The following is a 23018-nucleotide window of genomic DNA, read 5'->3' as shown; positions in this document are numbered from 1 at the left end:
GCTTGGATAGTACTGGAAACATTGTGGAAGAAAAGACCGTCAATAGTGGAAGTAAATTTAACCTTTTGCCGTATCAGTAAGGGTCAGCTATGGAGAAGGGAAAGCCACTGGGACAGAGGAAGTCAGACAATCGTCTGTAAAAGGGGGCCTACGCCCCAATATAAATTGCTAGTATGCAGATTGTTAGCCGCACATTGGACAGAGGTATAGTTTTCTAGTGCTAGAGACTAGACATGCTGACTTTCTGCACCTTAATGTTTATGCGTGAATCACAGAACTGGATGGGTCCTCGAGAGGTCATCTAGTTCAGTCCCCTGCACTCATGGCAGGACTAAGTATTATTTAGACCATTCCTGACAGGTGTTATCTAACCTGCTCTTAAAAGTCTTCAATAATGGAGATTCCACAACCTCCCTAAGCAATTTATTCCAGTGCTTAACCACCCTGACAGTTAGGAAGTTTTTCCTAATGTTCAACCTAAACCTCCTGTACTGCAATTTAAGGCCATTACATCTTGTCCTATCTTCAGAGGTTAAGAACAACAATTTTTCCTCCCTCTTTGTAACAACCTTTTATGTACTTGAAAACTTATGTCCCCTCTCAGTCTTTTCCAGACTGAACAAACCCAATTTTTTTTTCAATCTTCCCTCATAGGTCTTTTTTTCCAGACCTTGAATCATTTTTGTTGCTCTTCTCTGGACTTTCTCCAATTTGTCCACATCCTTCCTGAAATGTGGTGCCCGGAACTGGACACACTATTCCAGTTGAGGCCTAATCAGCATCTTAAAACAAGTCTCGGCAAACTAAGCCAAACTAAAAACAACTGACCATGACCCACAAGTTTACATTAGAGAATCAATTTTAAATCCAGTTTACAATGGGATTAAAACGGTATTAGCTGTAACAACGATCCCAATCCTGATCCTTATTTAGGCAGGATGTTAGGTCAGCGGCAATGCTGTTCACACAGCACATGAATACATATTAATGTAAGTTACTGGATGCTAAGTGACACAGTGGGTCTGTGCACCAGCCTTTCACTTCTGCAAACCCTCATTCACCTTCCTACTGGGACAGGAGCAAACAAACTTTGATGATTTCTTATCCTAGTCCCTGGCTGGACGTTCATCCACATCACAGAACCACCACCAGAGTTAGGTATGACAGGCAACCTCCAGATTATATGATCATTACTGCAGGGCCTAAGAACCTTAGTGATGAACCAGAACCCCAGCAAAGCGGGGTGGGGTGGGGGTGTCCTTGCAGGCTGAGATCAAGGTGCATCAGCAGAGCTGAGGGGTCTGTGGACCCAGTGGTGCCCTGGCAGATTTGTGGCAGTGGAACAGCAGGAAGCTTTGCAGCTCATGAAAGGATGAGTGTGTATAGGGAGGAAGGAGTGCATACGTATGGAGGAAGAGCGTGGGTTGGTGCAATTTATGCTGCAGTAGCCCAAACCCTGCATAGCACCCACCTACTGTACCCCAGCAGCTCAAACCCTTCGCTTGTGATCATCCGTTTCACCCAAAGTCAAACGCCTTTTGACAGCGTTTTAATAGATGTGTTCTCTGCCTACATTTCTCCCAGGGATGTTGCCGACTTGGGGGTGGGGGGGGGGGGGGAAAAGACGGCAGATAGTGCTGTGTCTGGTGTTTCCTGGGTGATTTGATCAGGTTCAACTGGGTGGAAATCAGATGCAACATGGCCTTGGCCTGCTTTGGTAGTCACAAGACAGATCTCATGGAATGCAGCAGCATTTTGTGTTGCTCAAGTCTGCCATTTCGCTCCTGCAGCATTCGGTGCTCCTGCCAGACACTACATGTGGTTTTGTTCGGTTTAAGACACATGTAAGGAGGTTTAATGATTACGGACAGCAAGACTGCAAACGACTGTTGGAGAAAAAGCTAATTAAGAAAATAGATACATGAATCAGACAGATTAAGTGACAGGCATGTTGCAATTAAGCCTGCTCTTTGGGGATTAGTTTAGAGTCACGTTGAGGGCATAATACAAAATAGCCCAAAACAAAAGACAGATGAAATGCTCCCATTGAGCATTTTGCTCTGGCATTCATAACGGACAATTTTTACTGGGGCTTTGTGCTATTATCTTCATTGAAATGGGTCAATTTCACTTTTTTTTTTTTTTAATTTAATGAAGACTTTAGGCATATTAGATTTTGGGAGCTGTTGAGATTAGCCCATCTTGAGAAGACTTGGAAGCTTAAATACCTCAAGCCATAATTGCTTCAAGGTTGCTTCGAGGACTTTTAAAGAGCACCTGGCTCAGCTGCATCTGCTGTTTACCAGCTTTAGGGCATAGCTATGACTAGAAAACCAGAGCTGTAATCAGGGGGGAATGGGAGGGGCGGATGGGGAACTGAGCTATCAATCACCAGCTCTAAAGATTCTGGACCCCCACCATAGTGATCCTGTGGATGCATGAAGCAGCTGGTTGCATTCTAGGTATTACACGGTTGCCGTACCAAGGTGCCTCAGATGGGGTAGATATACGTTTGTGTATACGAGCTTCTGGAGAAAAGCTAATCACAGATGACTAAAATAAAAAAAAAAAAGAATTGCTGGTGTTCAGAAAGATGCTGCTCTTGGGATGTTATTTTCTGACCATAGCCACATGTGGTGGTGGTGGTTTTTTTTTTTTTTTTTTGGGTTAGGTACAGGAGGTTCTGCATCTCCCCCTTCAACCTTGCGTATGCAACAGATTTTGTAACAAAGAATTCAGCGATGAAGGGATAAGTATGAGCAACTAGGCAAGGATATTATGGGCTGTAACCTGGGGAAAGGGCAGCAATGTCACCCAATACTAGAGACCTCCCTAAATGGTCTGGCTTAAGGGTGTTTAATTTCTACTACCTTAGGTTGAACCATAAGGGAAAGGGAAATGCAGTCAAGGGACACACTGTCCACAAAAGGCAGGGAAGAAAGAGTTTGTGAGCAGACATCTTATCTAGACGCAGTGGTTTGGGTTAGGTAATTTTATCAGCATGATGGAAACTTGATTACTGTGTGTCAATACAGATCACAAAGCTAAATCCTTCACTTGTGGGAAAGGGCATTATCCCAGCCTCAACTGGCAGTCCACCATGGACTCCTCCTTCAAGGCTGATACAGATCTACTATACTTATATCATTCAGAAAGATCAGCTAGGTTTAGACGACCTTTTGTTAAAAACCCGCTTTGGGTACAATAATAACAATAGGCACCGATATTGTGGTTTTCATCCATGGATCTCAAGTGTTTTATCCAAAGACAGGTTAAGCAAACACAGAAAAAGCTTAAGTAACTTTCCAATGTACATCAATGGTGGAGCCTGAAGTAAACGGACTTTTGTAAGGCACAACCCTCTACTATGATAAATTGTGGCATAAAAGCCTTTTCCACACACACTCACAAAGTGAGTTGAAAGCACCTGAAACGATGCTCTTGGGGAAAAAAAAAACCAACCAACCAAAAAAACTAATAGCACCAGCTAGGAATCTAGGAGAAAAAGTTCAGTGCAAGAATCCCGGTGCTCAAAAATCCCGGTGCTCGACAAAGCTCTACCAGTGCACCATACCCAGACCTCTCTTCTCAAGAGAGACCTATGTCTGGTCAACCGGGTGGAGATTTCGCGATGTGCACTGGGATGCAACTGAATTAGTGACCCACTCCCTGCCGCGATCATCATCTTCACCAGGAAGGCTGGGGCTTTAACTCATGTCACCATTTATTCGTAGGACTATTTCAACCACATTTCTCTACATACTATGCAGCGTTTGTACCCAAATAGTTTACACCCTGCTTATTTCTCCTCCCCTTGAATCTCACCAACCCTCGGATTTTCCAAATGCCTTGTACACTCTGAAATCTGAGGATACAAATTTAACTGCTGTCATTTTGCATGATTGCTTGTTTTGTTTCAAGAGAGCTATTGCTGGGATGTACATTTTACAGAAGTAATTAGGGTAATAGCACTAAGGAAATCAAGGTACTGTACCTTCCCTCCCTTGGTATGCTAGTTCAAGATCACTTAAAGAATAAATGATGGACGCAGAGGTCATGCCTGGGGATTAATGAAGGCTGGGAGAGTTGATGGTTTGATGAAAAGCTGAGGGCCATTAACTGCAACCATTCATTACAAGAAATGCCTGGTGCCAAGCTGCTTCACCTGCGTTAATAAGGTGGGTTTTGTTTTTGTTTTTTTTAAATCAAGTAAATAAAAAAAGCTTGACACAAAGAAAGGTTTACTGTATCTCTCTATAATACTATGACTCTCTCCAAGACAGCTCAAGACAAGGGCTCTAAGTCTATACTTGGGATTTCACAATAGGTGGGCAGCAGCCCATGTAGCTTCAATGAGAAAACCAAGTAGCAAGGAAACTTACCATTTACTGCTTAAGTGTGCCCTGCTTTTAAGCAGAGAGTATGTGGTCTTGCAGACAGGATACAGATCTGGGACCCAGAAAACATGGGATCTATTTCCAGCTCTGCCGCTGCTGTGACCTTCTCCTCCCATCCCTTGTCCGTTTAGATTGTAAATTCCTCAGGAACGATCTATGTACAGCACCTAGCACAATGGGGCCTCCAATCTCAGCTAGGCACCACTGTAATATATATAAAAACCTCACTGGTTGCTGTCCACCAGTTGCTAAATCCCAGTACAGACAAGATTTGGGGACTGACCTCACTAAGCCTCCTGATGCGGAAAGTAACAGCCATAATCCACACTATTTAAGATTGCTGGATAGGTATCTGCCCCTTCAAATAATAAGGCAACCACTTCTAGTCTTGCACTCATTCTTTTTTTTTTTTTTTTTTTTTTTTTTTACTAGGAAAGCATTGTCATCATAGCCAAGGTCTCAGCTTTCACTGAATTCAGTAACCATGTGAGAGTTGGCACACAGGAATGAAAAATTTACCCCAGCCAATTGATTTACTGAATCCTGACAGACAGACAAAAATGAAGTAAGAAGACTGCCAATAGCACTTATGAGTAGCTGCCTCTAAGGCCAAATAACATGTACAGCAATTCAAGTGGATCAGAAGGTAGAAATGCTATCCACAGGTTGAAAGGCAGCAGGAACAAGTGGATCTCAGCAGGAGTGAATTGCACATGAACTTTGTAAGTGTCTGTACAGTTGCTAAAAGGTGGATTCCAAAAGCAAATGTGTTGCAACAGTGGAGAGAGAGTTGATTTTAGAAGGTTGCAACTGACTTATAGGAGTCTGAGTATTTTGATTAATTTTGTATTACCATAGTGCCTAGGATCCCTAGTCATGAAGCAGTGCTGTACAAATGGTTGTGAACTTGACACTACTGGCTTTTTTCTTTAAAAAGTTATACAAAAAATCCAGTAAAAGTGCTCTCATCAATTACACGGGCAAGACAGGGCAACTATAGCTCTGAACAATTACAACCAGCATAGTGATTGTATTTATTTTGCCTCATGCGGACACACGTGTGTGAAAGTAAACAGGATTCCTTTCTTTAGATTTGGGTATTAGTGGAGGGATGACTTTTAGTGCTCATGAAGAGTCTGAAATACCTATTGAGACATCCGTGTAACATGAGGCTGTGGAAGTGCCCGCCCTCCCATTCCAACCAGATGCAATGTTCTAGATATTGCACTGGTGAGCCTCCTAAGCAAAAATGGATAGTCGTGCTGAATGATGCCAATTCTGTGTAAGGATTTCTGAAACACGACAGTTCTCCACTATGATAAGACTAGCTGCTTCCTGGCTCATTTGAGCTACACCTCCCCTGTCCAGTGTGGATCTGGTACTGTTCTGCATATGAATGGCTTGCTTTCTCCTTCTTCTTCTACCTGCACAAACAATGCTTCCAGCAGCTTTTCATAGAAGGAACCTGGTTTTTTGGGTTTAATCAGTAGAATAGCAAACGGTCTGGTCATCTCTTCCCCTAGTACAAACTATTATGGAAGCCACCTCCACAATTCCAGTTCAAGTCCTCTCCCTTTTCACTGAACACTCAGTTGGCTTATAAAAGTCTTAATATCCCAATGCTGCAGCAGCTTTGCAAAATTTAACTCCCAGGGCAAGCGTTTGCTAGGTGAATTAAATACCATTCACTTCATTATGCGAAGGGCAGGCAAGTACACTGCATGCCAGAGTTGCTAGGTTCATGAGACGCTTGCAAGACTGTTGTGCAAGTACATTTGAGTTGAGTGCAGGCAGCCCATCTAAAACAATGACCTTTAATTCACTTGGCTCAGTGGAGGAAAAAAAAAAGTGTGAAATTCAACATGAGGAGCTGATTTACTGCCAAGGAGGTAAGGGGAAAGGAGAAGGATGTAACTGCGGCTGCTATATTTCAGCCTTTAATCTTGTAAAGAAAACCTAACTGAGGCACTGCATAAGGCTTCCTAAGAGCACACGACACTTGACTTCATAAAGAGGCCTGCAGCCCTTTTTAACTGAATGACCAACTATAGTACCAGAGTAGCAGCCGTGTTAGTCCATATTCGCAAAAAGAAAAGGAGTACTTATGGCACCTTAGAGACTAACCAATTTGTTATTCTCTAAGGTGCCACAAGTACTCCTTTTCTTTTTGCAACTATAGTACTGATCACTCATTTTTCAGAGAGAGAGAGGGAAAAATTCTTGAGTCCTTTAGAAGTTATTAGGTATGAAGAAAGCTGCTTGGCAGCTAATGAAGTAATCCCAACACCCGGCTTCCACATACGATTTATTATTTAGCGCTATGACTGATCAGAGTTTAAACCAATCGCCAATAGCGGGCAGTTGCGGTGATGTGTAGGAAAGTGATGGTGTTCTCAATTACGTCTTTCCCTGCATGGCTTGCTGAAGATTATCTGAGGCAATATGCAATAAAGAATGCAAGCCGTACCACTCTCCAGCCAACAGCATTATCTCTGCAAAGCATTTTCAGTCTCTCCACCGCTGACTGGTTCATAATCAGGGCTCTATATACTCTGCATGGTGAGGGCCACGGAACTGGCTGATGAATCAACACCTTGCTGCAGAACTGTGCTTCACCACCTCAGCTTTATTTAAAACAAACAAGCAAAAAGCATTTCAAGCCCTTGTGGTTCGAGAAGCCAGCCCTAAAAACCAGTGCAAAACTCGACATCTTGAAACAGTTCAGGGAGGTGTGAACTGCCTTCTTCATATCAAGGGGGCTTTCCTTCTGAAGTCTAACGACGACGACTTACCAGTGCAGAATTATCCAGCCAAGGTGCTGGTCCCACAAACCTGGATCAACTCCCATGCCTTTCTGGGTGCCAAAAATCCTAACCCATCTCCTGCTCAGTTGCCAAACCACTTCTAGCTTACTCTCTACTTCCACCCCAAAACTTCTCCAGTGCAGTTCTGCATTGTCAGTACAAACATCTCCAGGAAGATCAAAAACTGGAAGTGCATGGACAGTAAAAAATAAATTGACTTACTATCACAACGGACATGGGATACTGCACTGATGGTATTTATCTTCATACTTAAGGCCTTCAAATTCTCAATACTTCCTTCAAACGTAGCTGACACAGGTTCATCCTGCTGCAGAGTGCCGCAAAATACAGGGTCCTTGCTACAAAACTTGGGCCTGGTTTGTCATGAAGTACATGATCTAGGCCCTTATCCAAAACTGCCAGCAGGCAAGACAAGCTCTTTAGCAGAATAAACCATGTAATTCCACTGCCCCTGTCTCTCAAGTAGATCTATTCTGCTAAGCAAGGCAACTGACAAACTAGATTTGATCTGGTTTTGTAATGCTTCTCTGATTTTCAAAACCATTCACTGAGTTGTAACATTTAGAACCTCACCTCTTTTTTATGCGAAAGGGAGAGCAGGTGACCCAACTGTCAGAAGATATCCTTTTTAAACTCAAAGGTGCACTTTCCAGTACTAGACAGGGATGTCTAGAAGAGTTGTGTATATGTTAGAAAAAAACCTAACTGTACCCAAGTGTGATATGGCTCAATTTTTAACCAATGGGTTCTGGTGACAGAACAATTGACCACCAAAGGGAGTTTCTTTGATTTCATTTGGTCTGCTCACAATGTTTGAGTATTCTGAGGAAAAACACACATTCCATGGCTTAAACTCAAAGAAAACACCTTTTGATGTACTTTATACGTGCTACAAAAGCCAAGAGCTCTTGCCTTGCAGTAAGTTCAGTTTAGGTATAAAATATTTTGGAGTCTAACAAAGTACACAGACTTTTGATGGAAAACGTTAAGACACATTTTTAAGTTTACATCACTAACGGTTTAAAATGCATTGGTTTGACCTGTGAATTTCTCACTATTCCAATTCATTAATCTGGAGAGAAGCTGTGCAGGTACAGGATGAAATTCTTTTGCTAACACCTTGTGAAATTATAGCTTAGGCATGTCAGAAAGTAAAGGCAAAAATCCTGCTGACTTGTCTTTTTGTTCAGGATGTAGAATCAGCCATAAGCTTCCGCTGACCTGCCCAGCTATCCCATGTATATACTTGCTGAGGTTGATTTTCAAAGCTGGGTGCACAATTGCCAGTTACAATTACCCAATTTGTGAAGACAAATGCAGTATCTGGGCATAAAGATGGACAGCAGCTGTGCATGTGAATATGCAATTTATACGTGGAATTGTGAGCGCCACTCTAAATATGCAATTATGTTCACTTCTGAAAAATCAGGATTCCCATGTCCACCACTGAGCTCATTAACATGAAGCCATAACACAGAGAGTTACTCACTCCAGCTAGTTTTTAAGAAACACACTGCTTAAAGGAAAGTTAATTCGATGTTTGACTTCGAAGTTGAACTACCAGATGTTTCTTGATAGCAGCCATAACAAGAATATCATGGGTAACATGTCTTCTGGAAGCTTCCCACAGTGGAACTGCAGAAGAGCTCTGCTATGGAGAAGATGCTTCATCTGATATTTTAAAAGATTAAGGAGCCGAACAGAGTAAGTAGCACCCTGGACAGAGAGAGCAGAGTATGCGATTGCTCCGATTGCTGCAGAACAAAAGATAGGGCTGTGGATCATGCGGAAATCTACAACTGTAGGACCCAGGAGATTGGGAAGGTGATACGGGGACAGAGATGAGATGACACACATAAGGCTAACACCATTAAGATTAGTTGATACTTGACACCATTAAGGTTAGTTATGTTTGCATGGATTAATTAGGAGCCAAGCGTTAGCACGTTTAAAGGAGAAAAGGGGAAACTTTGTACATACTATTTCTTCACGGCAAATGCGAAATTGTAGCAGCAGTTAACTATTGAAAACTACCCATAATCTAAAATTAGGAAACCCATTAAAACTGAGAACTATGGCAGAAAAAATATTTAGTGACTAGAAGTTTTTAAGGTCAGGCTTGACAAAGCCCTGGCTGGGATGATTTAGTTGGGGATTGGTCCTGCTTTGAGCAGGGGGTTGGACTAGATGATGTCCTGAGGTCCCTTCCAACCCTGATATTCTATGACTCTATTGACAAATTAACCTAGTTACGCCACTGGCTTGCAGCTCCCAAAGTGATCCAATCAGCTAGCTTTGGGAACTCCGTTTTACGGGGGATTTCCAAAGAGAATGGAAAATGACAGGACCAGTAAAGCTAGAGCTAATAGCTTGCAACAGTCAGCCATGTGCCCAAATCCAGGTGCTGGGGGCAGGTTTGGGAGACAAAACAGCTTCAATTAGAATGGCAGCATCAGGTCGATCAGCAGGCTCCACACTCCAATCTTATTAAGTAAATTGCCAGTTTACTGCAAATTGTTATTCACTCAGCAGAAATGATCACACAGCCATTTCTGGTAATTTGCGATGGAGGGAGTCAATGCTAATAGACTCCCATGTTTACAGGTAGATGGGTGTTATCCCTTTCAAGTGCCACAACATCCCCATCTTGCAGCTTTGCTGGTCTCCCCAGCAGCAGAAAGGTGGCAGGTGTTTGATTCTGCAGCGCAAGCAGTACACCCGTAACAGGGACAGGGCAGCACAGCAGAGATCAAAATGTGAAAATGTAAACCACTGCCGCCGGAAAGGAGAATGCCCCAAGTTATATTGTCCACTAGCTAATCTATGGGTTCTCTCACGGTCTCCCAAACTCCGGGGCATCTGATCATCCATACTGAAACCTTTATTTTTCACCCAAAGCTCTGTGGTACCCTTTTGTTCACATACAGTACACTCCTCTGAATTTCCATCATTAACGCCACAATATAACTTGTGTAGGGGAGTCTAGCTTGAGTTTTAGCAACCCTAAGTTATCCCTACACTCAGTTCTGCTCCTGAGAGCTGTCTGTATGAATTATTTCAAAAGGCAAAAGGCTGAACAGATGCATTGGGGGTTAAATAAAAGCCAACTGGACAGATTGGTGTAGCTCCATTGAAGCTATGTAGATTTACATCACATGAGAATCTGGCTCATCCCAGATCTAGCTTATGTTCTTTTAAAATAAAACCCGTAAGACTAAGTTGTGAAGAAGGATGGATGTGTTAATTTCAGCTGGTATTTTACCAAGCTATTAGAAAAGTAATTTTGAAACGTGAGCTTTTGCAGGCAGATGGCCTTATCTGTGAATTTCAGCAATTCTGATGTTAGACTATATTCTGAGCCACGGTTAATACATTGGGAAGAATAAGCTCCTGACATATTACCAGCATGTGGAAGCAGAGAATTCAGGGAGATTTCCCAGGAGATGGTCAAAAGCCCATCAGGCTGAGCAAAGGTTTGATCTGTGCCTCCAAGCTACAGAGGACCGGGAACACCCAGTATGAGGATTTCTGGATACAGACTGAGTAAAGGATAGAATGAAGGGTTAAATGGGAGAAGAGATTTATTTCCTGACTCCCAAGATTAGGTTTCACACCTGATTCCTCAAGTGTAATAATAAATACCTACATATTATACAGCATTTTCCCCATCAGTAGGTCTCAAAGGACTTTACAATGGAGATCAGGATCATTATCTTCACTTCACAGATGGCAAAACAAACAGAAGTGAAGGGACTTGCCGCAGGGCACCCAACAGGCCAGTACGGGGAATAGAACCCGAGTCTCCTGAGCCCCAGTCCTGTGCTCTGGCCACTAAGCCACAAATACTAAACCCCTTTCAGAACAGTTTAGCCAACAGGACTGCACTATGCATGAAGTTAGAGAGGAATAACCTGGGAGTTAGAAGACCTGGGCAGGTCACTGTCTCTGTGTCTCAGTTCCCCTCCCCGTATGATGAGCACAATACTTGCCTCATTTGCGCATGCTATTATTCAATTTGTTGCTGCAAACATAGCAATTGTGTGCAAATTAGACATGCAATGATACACTTGAAGGCTATAAATTTGGCCTGGAAAGTAAAAAAAACCCCAAACCCTATAAAAATGAGTTGGCCCTATTACACGAGTAAGCACAGGCTCACAACACCTTTATTGGAAACAGTGACCCTTTGTTTAAATGTCTCTAACCTAAAATTAAAGGATTTCCTCTTGCAATACAATTAAAACGGTTTTCAAGTCCACCACATTTTATTCATAAAGAGCTGTCAGCAAACATCTGCTCTTCCAGGTTCATTTCAAGGTAAATGCCCTTCAAACCGACAGGAAGATAGATCAGGCGATCGTGAGCTTATCCCAGTATACAACTCAATCAACACGCCTCTAGATTCTTCTTACATGGAAAGGAATGCAAATGTCCTACTAGAAAATAAAAACTAACTTTTACTTGTATTCCAACACTAAAAGTAGTAAGGCCATTTTATAATGACTCAGCTCAGTGCTTTCATTTTCATCTGTGTCCTGAGACACATGGCTTAATAAAATGATTTATAGTCTGCTCTAACATCTTTTAAGAATAATTTTGTACCAAGATTTCCCATTAACTTGAAACACCATTAGAAATTAAATCCCATGTGTTTCATGCAAAACAGACAAATAGTCTATTTCGAAACATTTCTGCTTAAATATTTATTACATTTCCTTTCCTTCTGCTTTAAATACGCAGGGAGGACAGGAATACATAGGTGTAACTGGTTTTAATCTTCCCTGATGCTTATTCTCAATCCAAAATCAACCTTTCATTGATTTCCCAATTTGCACACTATGCAATACCAGAAGATTAGGACTTCAACACAAGAAGATATTCTTAAAAGCAAAGATTCTGCTTTTATGTAAGGATGTCTTTAGCAACAGAAAAAATACAGAACATAAAAACCTATGTAAATGGCATTGTTTCTGGTATATATTATTAATTTCCACCAGGCCATGCATGCATTTGCTTTAAAGAGGAATAAAATGTACCCATAATTCCAGGACCTTACAATCTAAGTGAACAACTATTCATGTGGCATCAGCAGGCAAGATAAGAACATAAGAACGACCATAATGGGTCAGACCAAAGGTCTATCTAGCCCAGTATCCTGTCTTTTGACAGCGGCAAATGCCAGGTGCTCCAGAGGGAATGAACATAACAGGGAATCATCAAGGGACCTTGTTGCCCATTCCCAGCTTCTGGCAAACAGAGTCTAGGAACACCATCCCTGCCCATCGTGACTAATAGCCATTGATGGACCTATCCTGCATGAACTTATCTAGTTCTTTTTGAACCGTCTTTCAGAGAAGTTGTATAACTCTTCTTTAGTAACTTTAATAGTCAATATGCCATGTACAGATTTAAAGGCCCAAACTCTGCTCTCGGCCATAACGCTGTAAATCCTGAGTACTCCATTGAGGTGTAAATCCACCATGACTTCAGTTACTGTGCAGAATTTAGCAAGAGGAGTCTGTTCAATCTTATACTTCAGTGTATCTAACCAACCCCGAGGTGTCACAGGCTTCTTATTATCAGTAACAGCCATAGCAATTCAGATCGCCAGTAAGAGACCAATGCTACAGAGGAAAATACCCAGTTCCAATCTCTATTCCAGCAGCGCAGTAACATTTACTTACGCAGCAATCAGCAGGTGTGTATTTTACCCTCTGCTTTGGGGCACCTGCTGTAAAAAAGCAACAGACTTTCTGCTCCGACTACTGTAATTTACACCCAACAGAAGGTCAGGGGAGCTGCTTACGTGCAACAGGCTCTATGCCATCACCCTGGCATATGCCACCGTGGCTGCTGAAGAATTAAGTTTTAATGAGAAAAGCAGTTCTGCAAGGCCTCCTTTCATGAATGCAAAGCAAGAAGAGGGAATCAAGCTGAAGCCAAACCACTGTGGGGTTGTTCTTTTCATCAGCCACAGATGTAATCCATGTCGTAGCTCCAATGGAGGGAGAAGGGAATATGACTGCTTTATGTGCTTTGTGTGGGTCTGTATTCTAAGTGTGTCAGGACCAGTTCTGGTTCCAGGCTAAAAAGTGCTCTGAAGAAGGTAGGATGAGGAGTTTTATTCCAGACTAAATGAACAGGCTACTATAATACAAAGAGGTCTCACCGGAGTACCAAACAATCTCACACTAACACATGAACTAGTACTTGGGTCTCAAACACCCTCCCTTCCAGAAACACTGATCAAGACTTGAGCTTCCAGCCCATATCCACAGGGATCACTGATGAAAAATGCATCCGCAGTGCCTCACCACAAGACCAAGCGCTCCTATGCTTTCTATGGGATGCCATGTCAGGCTCCCACCTTTTCCGCTTGACTGAAGGAGAGAGAAATGCTAGATGACCCTCAGCTGTAAGCTTGGAGTGTGGGAGAGCATAACCACATCATGAGACAGCTTCAGAGTGCACCATCTTTCTGTCGTTACTTTGGATGCATCCCCAGACCCCATAAATGGAGTGGACAAAGGAAGGAGTGCTCTGTTGGATGCCATGAAGCACAACTGGGGTCTGAGGGAGGTGCCACGATCCACAAAGCACTTCTGTCTTTGAGAGCAACAGAAAACTGATAGCAAAGCTACTTTTCACATGTCAAAAACCCAGACACACGCCCAGCCCCTACTACCTGTACTCTCACAGCCCGAGGCAAGAATGCCAGAACAAGCCACCATCACTTGCCTGATAACTGCTTATGAACTAGACATTTTCAAATTTTTAACAATGACTTAGAAATCCACTAGCAGAGACCAAAGCTGTCTCCCCAGCATCTGTCTTTCCGCTCTGTTCAATATGCTTCTTGTATGACACCTGAGATCCTGGATAACCACCAGCCCTCTGTACCGCATCTCAACGATCTCATATTTGGGCTCTAAGCTGCCAGGATACCGCAGTATTTGCTTTGCTTTGGGAACAGCTATCAAACATTAGGCTGATAGTTTTCAGACTCTGCCGGCTCTGTCTTGGGGACCTGTTTCCTGATTGGTGTGTCTCGCAGATAACCACTTAAGACACAGGGTGAAATTCAGACCTGGCATAAGGGGTGTAATTCCAGTGAAGTCTCTGCATCTGCTTCCACCAGGTCTGAATTTGGCCTCTCAATATTTGGGCCATTTGTCATCCCTGACAAACCTCTTCACCCATCTCTATTGAGGCCAGTGTCTGGCCAGACCTGCATATTTGGACCCTGGCTCTGCTCTGTATGGAGGGTTGTCTGGAGATATGCCCTTTTTGTTCCTTGTCTTTGCAAGTGTGAACAAGACTGGGCACTGCTCCTCTCCGCTCACTGATCATTTAGCACCATGCTCTGGTAGCCCTCCTTACCGAGCCAGTGTTCTGCAAGGCAAGCATCGATAAACCAATTGCAGGACACCCAGAGCATAGCAAGAGGGATTACAATGTCACAGGGAAATGCAAAAGCTGACAGTATCGATATGGGAATGGTTTATTGTAAGTATCCCCTCTGGTACTGCTGTGCAGTGTGCTGGGTACTGGCTGACTGATGCCATCCACCCCAGAGCCAGCTGCATTTCAGCCGTGCAGTCTGAGTGTAGTTTGTGAAGTTCTACATGAAAGGCAGGATTTGAGATTTCGCCAGTTGAAATGTAAAGCTGCCATCAGCTGATCACTCGAGCACGGACTTGAGTTGAGCCCTTCCTTAAAAAAAGAAAAACCACCCAAGAATGCCAGTAATCAACTTCTAGTTTACCTGCCATGCCACGGCGAGCTGGGAGATCTCTCGGCCAGACATGCCCTCCGTCAACTTGGCAATCTCAGAACACTTTTTCCCGTAGTCAAACTGGGCCAGCTTTAGACGCCTAAAGGTCAGAAGCACAGGGATTAGTTTCCATGCAGTAACATCAGGAGAAAAAAAATGGAGGGTGGGATTTTACAAAGTACTCTCATGTTCATTTAAGTCAATGGAAACAGAGTTAGGCCAGTGCAGGAGCCATTCACTTGAATGCATGCACGGGGAGGCTTGGGTGTCCCAAAAGGAGAAACATTCACATAGAGGAGACGGGATCAGGAATAGCACATGGACTAATGCTAGCCACAGCCATCTGTGGTGGGCTCCCAAAGGCAACCTGAGATTTCTGGCCCGATTTAGACTCCTACCGAGAATGTTAATTAGGCCACGGGCATCCTGAACCAAGGGAGTGGAGACCCGGCAAAGGTGCCAGAAACTGGCTGAAAATAATGGAGAGGTGGTTGCTGCACTGGTCAACAATCAATACTTGAGCAATTTTATCTCCCAGCAGCAGCTCTATTTTGGAAATTAGGAAACAAAGGCTCAAACTGGCCCCCCAGTGAACTCGTGATTGTCACAGCTGGTCATCAGCTCTTCTCTCATTAATTAGCATCCCCCTCTTGCTGGCAAAATTTCCACTTCTCTTCATGAGGTCTAAGCCAAATGTTTCAGAGTTTCATAAGCAACAAGAAAAAAAGGGGGATTTGCTGTGAGGCTGAACCTCTCTAGCCAAATTGTGGGCTGGGGGCCAGAAGGCAAGACAGCTCAATACGAAGTGCACAGCCTAGAAGCAACCTGCACAGAGAACTGGGAATCAAGAGACCTGGATTCTACCCCCAGCTGCGCCACTGGCATCCTGTGGGAGTGACTGTCTCCAAGCCCCAGTTTACCCCAACCTGTAGCATGTTCATTCCCACCCCCATGACAGCGGTAAGAAGGGCGAAGTGGGGAGATTCTCAGATGAGCTACTAGGAATAAGACATTGTGTAACTATGACTCAGACGCTGAACGAGGAGTGTTCTGGAAGCAAGTTATTTTTCAGCCCTTAAGTATTCTAGGAGCCAGGCATGCAAACTGCAATATGGGTAATTTCACATTAGGGAGTCTGGAGCTCACTATTCCCCCTGCAACTCTCCGTAGTGGATAAAGACACAAACCCCACAGTTTAATGAAGTATAAATATTTAGCTAGCAAATGAGGACTGGAATCAATTTCTTAAGATAGCAGAGGGCACACTCAAAATAAGTCAAGGCTCAGGAAATATTTCTTCTGCCTTCGCTTTTGCTCTATTTCCCCCTTCTCCAATTATCTCCTGATTGCAGTCACTACCAAGAGATGCTTATTCTGGGAGGAAAATAGGGAGAAGAACTCGACAGACTGGGATATGCCCAAGACCACCAAAACTTGAAGTTGCATATTCTCGGCCTCATTTGAACATGCATTGCACAGCTTGTCACTAAAAGCAAGAGATACTGCCTTAAAATGAACCCACCGTGAGAGAGAGAACCCTAAGACAGAGCATCCGTTATTACCATAGCACTTATATGTCCCTGTCATGGACCCCACTGAGCTAGGCGCTGTACAAACAAAACAAAATGATGGTCCCTGCCCCAAGGACCTTACAACCTAGATCCAAGACAAGACACAACAGATGGCTATAGTCAGAGACGGTGGAGTAAAAGGAAATGAGACAATACTGGTCAGCATTTTCCCAAGTGGTGTCTGCACACTAGCAGACCAATCACTGTCAAGGGTCTAGTCACCAGGGTATGTTACCTGTCCCTTACCCCAGTTCTGTTGAAGAGCAGGGGACACTCTCGATTGATGGCAAAGGAAGTCTGATGGTCATTACGCAGCACAAACACTGCTAAAGCCCAGAGGAATCCACCTTCAGACCAACAGGCACAATTGGCTGGGATGAGGGTTTTGGTCTCCAGTGATGAAAATCAATGAAGAGCTTTTCTATGACCCAAGGACAAAACCTTCAATGACCCCACTGCTCTGAGGATGGGATACTTACTGTTTCCCCTCTGTGGCAGGCTTCAAGACGTGCTTATCAAAATACATCCTCACCAGCCGCTCCCGCTCTTGTAGCTGCGGTAGGTCAAAGTTCACCATTTCATCGATTCGGTCATTGATGGCCCAGTCAAACTGCTCTGGCTGGTTACTTGCTAAAACAAGCATGAACCTGGGGAGGGGGAGGAGGTGAGATCAGTGAGAAAGACACCCATGGATGCAGATCTCATAACTGCTATGGCCCAGAGCCCATGTGCGGTAATCTTTCTTCCTCAAGCTCATCTTCTCCCACTATTTAATACTCCAACGAAGGTCTACTCGCAATGTGGCATTGCCATCGCTACCACAGTGACGGACGTGGGCTGGAAAGAGGCTTGTTACATCAGTGCAGAAGCAGCCGGCTCGAGTGCAAGAATTCCCCCCCCAGACCACCACCAATATCTCCCGTACGAGCCGAAGCAAGAGACAGGTCCAGGTGCTGGCAAGGGGACAGATTGCATCACACCTCTAGATCACTGGTTCAAACCCATCCCAGAGAGCTGGCTGAAAGCTCTTACCCTCTAGCAGCAGTCTGGTGGCTTAAATGAAACAAGATGCAGCCTCAGTCCAGTTCCTAGTACACACATCGACCTCACAAAAAGCCCTTGCTGGCCCTTTCAGTGGAAGCTCCAAGAACTGAACAGAGAGCTATCTTGGCCCTGGGAGCAGCCCCTTGCATGAGGGGAGTGACACTGGGGAATGGCACACCAGGGAGGCTTGCACTGCTGGGGCTGTACCTGTTTTGTGACAGGAAGATTTGGGTCTCTAGGGCTCAGAAGCCAGCATTTTGAAGGCACACTAATTCCTCTTAAAAGATGGAAACATTTAATAGCAGGGAGACTGCAAGTGACAGGGAAATTGCTTTTGATTTAAAGCTGGGTAACGCTAGATGGTGTTTCCTTCAGTGAGAGCATCCTGTGAGAGCCCAGGCTTTCCAGCACACCAGCAAGCACACCTAAGGGAAGCGGGTATCCAAGAATGGGCAGGTTCACCTAACCTTCCTCTTGCTCCAGCACACTGGACGCTGCTCCAGCTACCCTCCCGCTCTGGCCCTCTCCCTCCCTTTCTGGTGGCTTCCCATTTTTCATTTTGAAAACAGAGTGGCTGCTTTTTCGCTTTGTGATGATGCTCTCTCCCCATGCCAATTTCGCTTTAGTGCATTAATTGAGGCTACTAGCTTAATGGTGCAGTATAATTTGAAAAAGGCTTTTAACAGCAGCTATTGAAATATTGACCTTCTTGCCGCTTGTTGAAATCCAGGCCCGCCAGGAGCCATGTTCTTTGCATTCATTTGCAAAGAGAATTTCTCTGGCCCAAAAATCGCATTGGTATTCCGCTGAGCCACGGTGGAAGCACAGCTGGGCCTTCCTAGACAAAGGTCTTTCTGTGGTGACGGGGAAGATTATGTGAGACAGCTCGAGAGAAGGGAGTGGAGGAAGTCGCTTGGAGATGTTAGTAACAGGTACCCAACATTGGGATTTCCCAATACGTCCTTTTCGGAAGCTAAGATTGGCTACATAAAACCTAGCACTCATTGAGGGCAGTTCCTGCTAAGTAACAGAACTCCTCAGGGTCCCACTGACACTCGTGTATTTACACGGGCTATCAGAGTTACCTAACAAAATCCCCATATATTGCTAGCAGGAAGGAAGGACTTATCTAAAAAAGCTGCAGTGAGAATCTCTGAAAATTAATAAAAGTGCACAAAATCAACAGGAGACATTCGCTTTCCTAGAATGGTTCACTGCAGGAGTCATGGGCGAATTAAGTACTCATCAAAATGCAGAGTTGGTCATTTAGATTGGAGCACTGGACCAGCAAGCACTGGAAGAAGCTTCTCCAGAGTTCTGCCCAATGCACCTCAAAAAGGGAGCAAGAGCAAGGGGTTGGTATGAATCATTCCCAGCCGGCTGCTGGATTGCAGTGTGATTGTGACTCTGACACTGGGCTTCAGTTTACCCTGGGAATTGTGAACCATAAAGGTTTGCAAAGCGCTCCAGTCCTTGGGAGGAAAGAGAGGAAATAACTACAATAAATCTTGAGCTGCAACACTCTATTAATCCTGAGTCCTGGGGCTTCCTCTGGCAGAGTTCCCTCGCTGATCTCAATTGCTTTGGCAGGGCATAGGGCAAAAGACAGTTCCGTTAAGTGACCTGACTCTTAGACTTTATCCGCTGTCACCCTTTAAATCTTTGCAGGTTTACTTTAAAACAACAACATTACACTCACTCGGTATGTGCAGTGTTCATTCTACTGTCATACCTCTGGGAAATACTAAGGTAGCCCTGGTTAATTCTTATTACTAGTTGTGCTTAAATTCTTTGCATTGCTAGAGCTTTTCAAAGTGCTTCAGAAAAGGAGGGCAAGATCATTATGCCCATTTTACAGCTGGGGAAGCTGAGGCACGGGAATTGTCCAAGACCACAGAGAGCCAGGAAAAGAACCCAGCTTTCATGTCTCGTGCTTCAGTGCCCTATGCAGTGGGCCACATTCCCACTCCTTTAAGGCAACTGAAAAGTTTAAGGGTGACCAACGTACATAAAACAATAAACTTGGCAGACTATAGCTCCCATCAGTGCTAAGAAGAGTCCCATTGGTGCCTCTGGGAGAAAAAACTCCTGCCAGTGTCCTGAACCAATCACACGGCATTACCATAACAATGTTCACTTCGTTATCTATGTCCTTCATTACGTTTTAATCACTGGGCATCTGACCTCCCTGCACTCCGAAAGGAGATGGTTATTTTTGACTTGGCTCCTTTAGAAAAGGATAAATTTAATCATCAAGCAGACTTGGCAAAGATCCAAGTAAAAATGACTTTAAGGGGAAAAAAATCATTTTATTGTGACCATTATGATCCCAGGGAAATGATTCCCATTAGGCTAAGCAGTGCTCTCCGGATAGGAAATGCTGACTACACAGAAACTGGGCACAAGATGAAGGACAGCAAAGCTAATTCACATGCACATGTATTTGACACCACCACCAAACAATAATCTGTGTTTGTGGACATATGTGACAGGCTCACAGAGAACAGCTCTGGGTTTCCTAAGTGTATTTACAGTACAGAGTACACATATACTGAATCCACTAGAGAGCTTGCTCAGAAGTGAGAACAGGGACAGCTTCAGAAATGAGAGATGGCTCACCCCTCAGGCACATGGTCAGAGGGAGCACTAGAACAGCGAAAGTGCTGCAGGTCAAACGGGCACCAGGAAGTCCTGTTAAAGGGTTTCAAAGACACACCTGAATGCCACTAAACCCCATGGCAAGCCTACCACCTTCTTTAGTGACACGGATATCCATGAATCCAGAGTGCACTGGTTTAGCAGAAATGCTAACTGCCCAAGAAAGGGAAAGTCTGTGCTTATGCTTCCTTCAAGGCGATCTACAGAGCCATATACTGTCCTTACCCATTTCGGTGAAGGCGGCGTAATGCACCTCAAGTGTTAAAACAGAGCCATACATAGTATCTGCATGGATAAGGACGGCTCAGTCTCGTGTACCATATATTACAATGAGGTCTGTACAGGCTCCCTTCAAACACTTTCTGGGGCACTCAAAAAGCCTTCAAGTTTGACAAACAGAAATCTCCACTCATGCACTACACTTAAGAGCTTCTTTTCTGGCTCCAAGGAAAGAGAAGCAGGTGACCGAATTTTTGTGTTATTTTTAAGATGCAATAAGTCACTCAGTTTTCTCAGCACAGATTTTTGTATCTCTTGATGGAGGAGATTAAAGGTTTAACTTCCAGTGACCATCTCAACTTGTATACCCTGTCATCAGGCAAAAAAATGCTTTAGAGACTTCTGCCTGCTTTTACTGAACATGAGTTATTGCACTACAGAGACTGGGTTCTTACTTGTTGCTGTGCTGTCCTGTCCTGTGCAGAAATGCATTCAATGTCGCTCTTAGGTCTTCACTGATTTTCTCCTGCAAAGAGAAAATTTCAGAGGAAGGTCACTCACCTGGTGGTCAAGGATGGGCTGAAACCTTTGCAAATATTAAATGGTGATTTTTCCATTGTTATGATAGTGCTTAAGGCCCTGCAAGAAATCAGGGCCCCTTAAGCTAGGTACTGTACACATATAGTGAGAGTGCCTGCCCTGAAGAGCTTACAATCTACCTATTCAAGACAGAGTGGGAAGTGAAAAAACACAGAGAGGTGAAGTGACTTGCTCAAGGTTAACAAGCAGACCAGTGGCAAAGCCAGGAATAGAACCCAGGTCTCCTGGCTCCCGGTACACTGCTCTATCCACTGGACCGTGGCTTTGCCTTTGGCTGAATAAATATGTCCAAGGGAAGCTTTCACTTTCTATTTAGGTTCTTGAAAGGAAGGGGAATAAAAAGCTGCAATAAGAAAAGGATTCCCTTGAACATGTATTCATATGATTTCTCCAGGGCGGGACATGAAAACTCTTTAAACAGATCACTTGGATTCTGAGTGCTGGGCCTAGGAGCAAGATGAGATTCCCCTTCAATGCACAGCACGGGGATTTGTTCTTAAACCGGCAAAAAGGAATTTGTGGCTTTTTTTGGTGCAGCTTTGTTAGTGCTGTGGAAAACAACTCAGATATGACAAGCGTCCAAGCCAACCACTTGCCAGGGTAAAACACACCCGCAGGGGCACAGCAGTGAAATGCGGGACCATGTTTCCTCCTGTCATTTTAATTCCTCATTTTCTCTCCTATCACCCTGCAAACTGTCCAACACATGGCTCATGCTAACCACCCCCCACTGCTTGTTGGAGGAAGGAACAAATTCCCAAGTCAATGTTGAGCGACATTTGCCCCACACAGCTGCAAGAGGGTAATTTCTCCTCTTCAAGTCTCTTAATTATGTAAGCAGTAGGGCACCTGCCAGTTTTAATCATTTTTGCCTGTTGAGGCTAACTAGTCAAGTTAATCGAGAAAGCTGCTGGCTGAGTGACCGACCCACACCACACACAGATGGGGGCTGCATGGAAAAGCACTTACTGTTGCCCTCTTCCGTAGGAACGCATCTGCTTCATCTACGAACAGCAAGAGGCTGTGAAGGGAAAAAAACAAAACAAATAGAGACATGGAGACAGATACAGCAAGGGAAGAAGGCAAATGATCTAGAGCATCCTAACTGGCTTAGGACTCCTCTCTCCCCAGACCTGATCATCAGAGATGTTTAACCTGAAACTCCAGCAGTATATATGGGAAGGGGCTGTTGGCGGAGTCCCCTAGCTTTGGAATTTGTCCCCCACTGCTCAGAAAAAGCCTGAATTGGAGAACTTTCAGGGCACACTGCAAAGCTTATCTTTTTTGCTCTCCAGATGTTTGAAAACAGGCGGGTGTGGGGGAACAGCTGGTTGGGGGTCTGAGCCACATGGTTTAGTGGGATTGGATAATCCTAAATTTTACTGCTGCACTTGAGTTATGTTCAAGTAATTAAGTAGGGTAGGTGCTCTTTTTAGCATCTGTATACTAAGTAAATGCACAGCTCAGGGCACTAGGCAGAAATCCAAGAACACAACAAGCCCCAGTGACAATATATGCCATATAAAAATTCCATGGCTGCTGTTATTTTACGGATGTAACTTTTGGGTCACAGCCATGGAATAAAACTTTTCCCCACTAACTAATAGTATTTTCCCCATCCCCTCGCTTTATTAATATTTTTGAACACACAGGTGGAAATAATGGTTTTTATTATTCATTCATTCCTCCAGGTAAAGCCAATGAATAATTCACAAAAATAAATACCTTGGTAACCCAAGATTTCTGGTCTCTGCAGGAGAGGCAGGATAAAGAGGAGGCCCATGTATTATATTCCCATTTATCTAACACAACAGATACTGCTTCTGTCAAGTGATCCAAGTGCCTTTTTGAAAAGAACCTTTTACTCAACTCCAGCTTCCCAGGAAATAGTCTCAACTGCTCTTTCCCAACAGAACAGTTTAAGAGTTGC

General features: G+C 44.0%; 1 protein-coding gene across 1 annotated transcript in view; it reads right to left on the bottom strand.

The window, feature by feature from the left end:
- The window catches only part of ATAD3A (ATPase family AAA domain containing 3A), a 62752-nt gene that overhangs the window by 5787 nt on the left and 33947 nt on the right, over window positions 1-23018 (bottom strand). The window contains exons 12-15 of the mRNA XM_038376973.2: window positions 22058-22109; window positions 20944-21014; window positions 17047-17214; window positions 14988-15096 (exon numbers count right to left, since the gene is read on the bottom strand). Coding sequence (XP_038232901.1) covers window positions 14988-15096; window positions 17047-17214; window positions 20944-21014; window positions 22058-22109 — 400 coding nt within the window. The remainder of the gene's footprint in view (window positions 1-14987; window positions 15097-17046; window positions 17215-20943; window positions 21015-22057; window positions 22110-23018) is intronic.

Source organism: Dermochelys coriacea, chromosome 18 (genome assembly GCF_009764565.3).
Source record: "Dermochelys coriacea isolate rDerCor1 chromosome 18, rDerCor1.pri.v4, whole genome shotgun sequence".
NCBI lineage: Eukaryota > Metazoa > Chordata > Testudines > Dermochelyidae > Dermochelys > Dermochelys coriacea.
Note: the sequence above shows the minus strand (reverse complement) of the source record. Positions and strands in the feature narration are given on the sequence as shown.